We start from the raw sequence: 8,300 nt of genomic DNA, 5'->3' as shown, positions 1-8,300 counted from the left end.
TGTTACGTTTGTTAGTTTCATTAGTTTTCTTGTTACGTTCAGTTTTCTTTTCTTGTCCTTTTCTAGGTTTGTTTACATTTCGAGAATACTACAAAAAAACATTTCAAACATTAATTTATTTAAAGTACTTCTTGTAATTTAAAAATGGTAACACACTGTAAAAAAATCACCCACTTTCCAAAAATTGTTTGTACTATTCAAAAAAAAAGAATGTGACATTTAGAAAATGATCATGATTTTTTTAAATATGTTTATACAATTTATAAAAAAAATTGTAACTGAAAAAAATGTTTCATACCAATCAAATAAATGTTCGTGACATTTTAAGGAAATGTTCACGTGTTTTGAAAAAATGTCATGACATTTTTAGAGAAAAAATATACAATGTGAAATATTGTTCTTGTAGTTTAGTAAAATGTTTCATAACACTCAAAAATATATATTGAGTGTGTATTTGAAAAATGTGTGACATGTATTCAAAACATGTATCAAAAAAATGTTCTGTGTGTACACAAAGAAGTACAACGTGTATTGGAAATAAAAAGTGCATGTAATGAAAAAAAATAAAGAAAACCGATGATAACGATAAAACACATATTAGAAACAAAAATTACACACACACACAGAGAGAAGCTTCTATGGCCAGTCTAAACTGGTTCATAAAAGCTTCCCAAAAACTGCTTTACTGGGCTGGCCCACTGAGGTGAGCCGCAGTCGATGCTTAGGCTTTAGGCGATGTATAGCATTGGCGTGCAGGCTGTCCTCTTGCCCATCGCAAGGTCACGGGAGAGAGAATTCATTCATCTAAAAAAAGGGAGAGAGAATTCATGGAGGTGAGTCGAGTGCGTTGCACGTGCCAACAACGTGAGCAAGCAACGAAGCCCTCATGAGCCGTACATGCGCACTGTTGGCCCCACGTTCCGGCCCTTGCGCCCCTGCGTGCATTGCCCGTGTAACGCCAAACGGACCCTGACAATCCAACAGCTGTAGATCACACAACGAAAATACATGCCTTCCCAAAATGCCCTCTCAGATGTACAACCAGTATTACTGTGCAGTGTACCTGTGGCCCGCCGAAACCCTTTATGCTGCACGTCGACCTGTAGTCTGTTTGGCTGCGTGCACAAATTTTCCCTTGCATTTCCCGAAGGTGAACCGAAGGATGCTAAATAGAGGCGTCCGATTTTGGCGAAAGGTGATCCAATCCCTCCCATCGCTAGGTGAGTCGAAGGGGGCTAAATAGAGGCGTCTGATTCGGCGGGAGGCGACTCAATCCCTCCCGTCGCTTTTACGCGAACACACCCTTGCATTTCTTAGATGTGAGCCGAAGGGTGCTAAACAAATGCGTCTGATTTGGCAAAAGATGATCCAATCGCTCCCGTTGCTAGGTGAGTCGAAGGGGGCTAAATAGAGGCGTCTGATTCGGCGGGAGGCGAGCCAATCCCTCTCATTGCTTTTACGCTAACAGCCCCTTGCATTCCCCAGAGGTGAGCCGAAGGGTGCTAAACAGAGGCGTCCAATTTGGCGGAAGATGATCCAATCGCTCCCGTTGTTAAGTGTGTCGAAGGGGGCTAAATAGAGGCGTCTGATTCGGCGGGAGGCGACCCAGTCCCTCCCGTCACTTTTACGCGAACGTGTGCCATCCCCTACTCGCATCTACTCGACTCCGTGTTCCTCTCCTCTGCACGACGCGAGCTGGCTGAGAAAACCGCTGCTTTCAGTGGACCTTATTGAAATGTGCTTTAAATTTTATGTTTATGCGGATCATACAGTAAACACATGCTACCAATGGTTTAAACTTGTATACAACAGACCTTGGCAAATACAGAAAACCAAAAGAAATATCAAGAATTCGCGTGTCCGAGACCACTAGTGAAGCAAATCACAGCGACCCATGAGCACAGCAGTCCTGCGCGTGTGGGGGCATTTTGGTGAACTCCGTCGTAAAAGGTAAGCGCACCGTCGTCGACAGTATCTACATCCACGCCATCCCCGTCGCTGCGAGAAAAAAGCATGCCCAAAAAAGCACACAACGTTGGCTGGAGGCGGCGGCAGGGCGAATCTCCTCAGTAGGAGTATGAGATAACCCCACGCTTATCACCATCCCTTTCCCCACTCTCCAGTCTCCACCCTTCCGACGAAACCCCCATCTCTCTTCCTAAAACCAAAGCCCTAGCCGAGGCCAAGCCACCGGGCTAGCCAGCTAGCCAGACCTCCCTCCCGTAGATCTCTGCTCTCCGGGCGTGCTTGCGGCGCCGATCCGGCGATGACGACGAAGGCGAAGCTCGGGGAGCTAATGTGGGAGCACCGGCTGCGTGCGGCGGCGGCGGTGGCGTTCCTCGCCGTCGCCGTGGTGTCGATCTCCGCCGTCGGGCCCAGGCTCGGCGCCGTGGTCTCCTTCTTCTGGCCGCTGCTCGTCTCCACGGCCTTCTTCCTCGTGGCCATCACCGTGCTGCTCCGGATCTCGCCGCCGCCCAGCGGCGCGGAGGAGTCCGGCAAGGAGATCATCGACTTCGTCGCCGGGTGCCGCCCCGAGCACCTCCTCCCGGAGGCGTCCGCCACCGTGGAGGTGCCGCCGGAGCCGGAGATCTGAAGAGCCGAGGAGGAGGAGGTGCGCGCGGCCGCGAGATGACCTTGTTCGCCGGGGCTAGCTCAGGAGAGACGTGGGGTAACCTGTATGGGCCCGCCTGGGAGCCGGGGGCCGGGCGCCGGGCGCCCCCGGTGTGCGGTGGTGCAGCCGTGGCTAGCGTAGGATCCTCCCGTCTCCGTGGTGTGGTGTACAATAGTACCATTGAATAAAGATGTCATAAATTCGCTCTGTCAGCGCGCATAATTTGAGTACCAGGTACCACTGGTGCTCCAATGTTCTTCCGTTTTCAGGTGGAGTCTTCAACTCTTGATCCTTTGATTTGATGTCAGGAAAGCGATAGATCAGAGCTGAACGCCCGAGGTCAAGGCCTTGAGCGGCCGAACCTCGAATTTCTTTTGAAGAATCTACCTTGCCTCTTGTATTTGAAAAAGACTTCGGTAAGTGATGGGGCAGGGGACAATAAACCTCATTTCAAAACCGGCCATCGTTGACGTCCGTATGCTGGGAACGCTGTGAAGCAAAAATGCGATAGATTGATAGCTAGATGCATCCTTTCGACGTGGCAAGAGATGGATTCTTCTGCAGGACGCATCATCCTTTCGGCGCACAGTAGTATCACTGAAGTAGAAAAAGTCCCCAACACACCCTGTTCATTTTTCTCGTACCATTACCATAGCGCGAGCCCGGCGACCGCGCTGCCGGAAGAAGAATCGGGTGATCACGCGCACACACATTTAGAGCAATAATGCTACACCTACGAAAGCTCTACGTAAGGTTACGTGATGACTAGGAAGCGATCCGACGTGGCCGCAAAAGCCCGCGCGAGAAAGAAGGAAACGAAAAAAGAAACGAGGCCGCGCGAGAACGAGAAAAACTTGCGGTGGGAAAAAAGGTAATCCCATCCCTTTCTCTCCCAACCACCCGACGACGGCCGACTCGCACAGATCGGCTGGGCGAGCGGCGGCCTGACGCCCAGGCGACGACGGACTCGCACAGATCGGCCCCCCTGCAGCAGCGGCCCGACGCAACGAGATCCCCTGCGGCGGCCCGACGCAACGAGATCCCCTGCGGCGGCCCGACGCGGCGAGATCCCCTGCAGCGGCCTCCTCCTCGTTGGATGCGCCATTGCTGGCTCGTGCGATGCGGGGAGGTGATGTACTCATCGTCAGCAGCGTCAACGCCGGCTCCTCCGAGGCAGCGAGGCGGCGCTGTGGTCGACCCTAGCGTGGCGTACTCTCTCTTGGTGTGGCGGCCTGGATGATCTCATCCCCTCCCAGCTGATCTCCTGAACGTGCAGTGGGGCGAGGTGGATGTTCTCAGCCCCGCCCGGCTGGACCAGATCGACGAGGTACAAGATTGAACACGGTAGCTTAGCAGTTCTGCCATCTCTTGTTCTGAATTTTGTGAAAGTCTGAATTTTGTTCAGTTTTGCAGGGAGAGGACTATAGACGGCTAGACACTCCAGCCTACTACTATCTGCAGTTCGACAAGAAACATGAAGTGCAGTTTAACCAAATCATAAGAGAGAAGGTTGCAGATTAGGCTTGTGTCACTGGAAGAGACGAAACTGGAATGTGCAAGTTCCAAATAGATATTGCTTATGTAGTTTTTGTTGATTGTAGACTGTACTTCAAGTTATTTGAATTGGTGCTGTTGTAAGATCTGACCTTGTGTCAATGAAATCAATATACAAGGTTTCAGTTGTGGAAAGATTAAAGGAAACATACATCCTTATGTACCATTGTTCTGCCATTGATTGTTCAAAATGACAAATAAAAAGTACTTATCAAGTTGTTGTCAATTTAGACAAGGTTGACATGGAAGCCTCCTTACACTACATATTCCTGAAGCACATGAAAAGAAGGACATACAATCTCCAGCATGCTTGTAATGTGTGCGCATATGCTTGAAACAAACAGTTTGAATAGAAAGCTCCCAATCATGTGTGATAAACTGGAAGCTATCAATCATGGGAGTTACCCACACAGATATCAATGAAAATTGCAAATGTATAATAATTCTGTATCTGTTATTCTGTTATAGTACTTTAGGGGAAAAATCAAATGATAAAACATAGATTTGTTTACTCGCTAGTGCACGAGTGCCTTTCAACTATTACATTGCCAAGTGCATCGGAATTTTCGTATCCAACATCTTCAAATTACATAAATCATGTTTAACTCTGGTCCGTCGTATTGCTCAGCCCTCCAGTTCCATCAAAGTGTAATTCTGTAGGACCGGACATTGGAGTCGATCCTTGCTGAACTTGAAACAACATGCTTGTATATTCTCCTAGAATTGGAGGCATAACCATTGTCGATGAACCTCCATACGGTATTGCAGCTGTTGGTGTTGGATTTATGTTGCCAGTGGTAGTGCCCACCTCAAATGATCCCTGCTCCAAATAAATTCATATAACGACATGGATTTCTCAAGTGTACTATAAATAAAAAAATGAGATCCAAAGATACCTCAGGTATGCTACTAGAAGCTCCACCTTGCAAATAAACACCTTCCTGACTCTGTTTCAAATTGCAAATCTGTTAACTACAAAGAACAGATGAAAATAATATTGTTGAACAACGGAGAACAAGAATTAGATACCGCATAATCCATAACATCTTGTTGTACAATATCATCCTCTGGTTGTTTTCTTTTATTATTGCACCTTTTGTTGTTTAAATTTGTGGAGTGAGCCTGAAATAAATGCAAAAATTGTGAGTTTTTAGAAGAAGAAAAAAGTAGCTTATGAACAAATGTAACATATGCAACAATACCTTCTGTTCAGCTTTCTTCTTCTCCTGTTCTGCCTTTTTCTTGTCCCTTTGTTCAGCTTTCTTTTTCTCCTGTTCTGCTTTTTTCTTGTCCCTTTGTTCAGCTTTCTTCTTCTTATCGTTTGCTTGACGAATAAGCTTATCAACCTTCGATTCCTTTCTCAATGAAGGAGGACGTCCAGCACATCTAACAGGTATTGGACTTAGAATAGTTTTACTTGTTGTCTTCCCATCTGATGGCGCATCTTCCTGTGTGCCAACCTGATTCTTGTCATTTTCAGAAATTGAGTTGCTAGAGTACTCAATTTTGAGAGCGTGAAGCTTTTCAGTCAAAGAATTGCATGAAGCATCTGACATGGCGCCTATCTCCGCAATTGGGTAGAAAGATTCACACAATCTATCAAAGCGTTTTGCAACAGGTGTGTCTTCCATGCCGCCATATGTGCATCTGATAAAGTTATGCTTTCTTTTCACATTCTTTTTCCACCGATCATGGATGTATTGTGGAGGAACCTCCTTTATTTTCATGTGAGTGAGCACACATAATATATGCCTACAGAGAATACCTCTGAACTCAAAGCGGCGACATGAACACTTAACTTCAAACTCTTCCTCATTGAAATATGCATGGTACACAATATCTTTTCTCCATCCTTTTTCCTTGTCAATTAACACATCCTCGGTTATTTCATATGTTGCTATTGCCCCTTGCTTTTGTATTAACTTTCGATCACAGTACATAATGTCTGTTAGCTCTTCTTGAAATTCTTTGAACTTCGAATTTGTATAGGCCGACTGAAATTGCTTCTCGATGTCAAAGCGTGTGATACAAGGTATAATTGAATAGAAGGAATTAAAATCAGCAATATTCTCCTTCTCAACTTTATCACGAAGAGCATTCTCATATTGGGTAACAAAATGCTTCAATGTAGTTTTTGCATTAACATATCCATCAAAGAAGGCATTCATACTCTCACTGCGTTGTGTAGTAGACATACCTGCCCAGAAGGCATCTTTCACAAATGCTGGAACCCAGCGGTGTCGATGTTCATAAAGCCCTTTGAGCCATTCATTATCAGCAAGACAATACTTCTCAAGCATATGCATCCAAGCAACTTCAAACTCTGTAATTGTCAATGAATCATAAACTGCGTTGCCAATGGCAATCTTTATGTGATCATATTCATCATACCCATCCAACTTCTCGGGTATCTTCTTCATTATGTGCCATAAGCACCATCTGTATCGAGATTCCGGGAAAACTTCTTCCACACCATTATGAATTGCTTTTGCTTGATCAGTTATAATTGCTTTTGATCGACGGTTTGACATACATGTAAGCCATGCTTGAAATAACCAGACAAATGTTGCAGTATCTTCATTTGATAATAAAGCACACCCAAGTAGCACTGAATGGCCATGATGATTCACACCAACAAAACAAGCAAAAGGCATATCATATTTGTTCATCAAATATGTCGTGTCAAAAGTAATGACATCATGAAAAGACTCATACACAGCTCTACTTCTGGCATCAGCCCAAAAAACATTCCTAAGTCGGCATTCATCATCAACATCCATGACACTAAAAAAATTTGGATTGGATTGCATTTTGACAAAATAGTCGCGAACCGCTTCAGCATCACCGCTACCAAGTTTTAACCTTCTAGTTTTCTCTAGAAAATTGCGACAATTTTTCTCACCAAAAGTCAGGTTGTCATGACCATCTGCTGCCACAACAAATGAATTAAAATTCTTGTTTACTCGTATTCCAGCGTGGTCATTCAGCTCAAGCCTTCTCTTGACATGGAAATCTAACTTTTTATTGCATCTGAATAACCGAGATTTTTGTGGACTCAATGTGTGATTATGATCCAAAATCGCCGTTGAAAGATGAAGCTTCCCATCCGGACCACGTGCAATATTAATTTTAGCTTTACATCCTATCCCGGCTGTTGGATTTGGCTTCAACATATTTCTTGACTTCGATTGAGTCTTACCATAGCGAGAGCAAGAAAGTGTAAGGTACTTCAGTTGCCCATTATCATCACTGTGTGAACTTCTTCTCGTCACACCAAAGCCTTTTGCTTTAGCATATTTGATGTAATACTCTCGCACCTCATTCTCGGTGTCAAAGGCCATCCCCAATTCAGGTTCTGCAACTAATGCATCTGGTTGAGCTTCGCTATGTTCATGTTCAAGTTCTGCGCTGCGTTCATTTTGTTGCTTAATGCCATCATCATCGCTTGAAATACACATGTCACTTGATTCTTGAACACCAACCGTTCCATCATCCATTCCTATAATCATGAAAAAATTAATTATTGTCATTTGAAGGCAAAACTAAAACTGTAACAAAGTGGCCTAAATGCTGGAATGTTAACCATGAACTTGTGAACTTCCTGCTGAATGGAACGAGATGATTAAATCAGTAACAGTACTGGACATGTTACGACATGTACATGCAAAGACGTTGATCCAATAAAAAATGATAAAAGGTAGATGAAATATGCCAACATTCACAAGAACCCAAGAGCAAGAGTAGCACATAAGAGGAAACACATAAGCTATTAATTAACTTGATCATGGACGAGACGGCGGCCGCAGCGCCGACGGAGGCGAAGAAGCAGAGGCCGCCCTGTGCCGATGACTTGACAGAAACTAAAAAACAGCGGAAGCACACAAGCTATGCATTGACTTGACCAAAAAAAGCTGGAAGAACGATGCAGACATTGAACCTCGGCTCCTCCCAGTCCTCGAGGAATTTGGATGATCGACAGCAGGCGGCGGCGATCGAAAGCAGGCGGCGGCGATCTGGCAAATCAGGAAAAACGGGCTGCCTCTCTGTTTCTGTTTTTTCTTGCGTGAATAGCGGCACGTACTGCTTTATCTTTTATCCTTTTTTTCTTTAATTAGCCTTCTCTCAGCGCGTGCGC

The 8,300-nt window shown here is 45.2% G+C and overlaps 2 protein-coding genes across 2 annotated transcripts; one reads left to right on the top strand and one right to left on the bottom strand.

Annotated features, from left to right (window-relative positions):
- The first annotated feature begins 2,005 nt into the window (after nucleotides 1-2,005).
- On the top strand, nucleotides 2,006-2,819 carry LOC119277074. The gene has a single exon (XM_037558292.1). The coding sequence runs from the start codon at nucleotides 2,267-2,269 to the stop codon at nucleotides 2,591-2,593; it is 327 nt and encodes a 108-aa protein (XP_037414189.1). The 5' UTR covers nucleotides 2,006-2,266; the 3' UTR covers nucleotides 2,594-2,819.
- Nucleotides 2,820-4,766: 1,947 nt separating this feature from the next.
- LOC119279655 (protein FAR-RED IMPAIRED RESPONSE 1-like) lies at nucleotides 4,767-7,913 on the bottom strand. The gene is made up of 5 exons (XM_037560829.1): nucleotides 6,718-7,913; nucleotides 5,368-5,985; nucleotides 5,195-5,287; nucleotides 5,062-5,112; nucleotides 4,767-4,985 (listed from the first exon to the last, which is right to left on the bottom strand). The coding sequence occupies exons 1-5, from the start codon at nucleotides 7,693-7,695 to the stop codon at nucleotides 4,767-4,769; spliced, it is 1,959 nt and encodes a 652-aa protein (XP_037416726.1). The 5' UTR covers nucleotides 7,696-7,913.
- Nucleotides 7,914-8,300: the final 387 nt, after the last annotated feature.

The sequence above is a fragment of the Triticum dicoccoides genome, chromosome 3B, assembly GCF_002162155.2.
Source record: "Triticum dicoccoides isolate Atlit2015 ecotype Zavitan chromosome 3B, WEW_v2.0, whole genome shotgun sequence".
Taxonomy (NCBI): domain Eukaryota; kingdom Viridiplantae; phylum Streptophyta; class Magnoliopsida; order Poales; family Poaceae; genus Triticum; species Triticum dicoccoides.
Note: the sequence above shows the minus strand (reverse complement) of the source record. Positions and strands in the feature narration are given on the sequence as shown.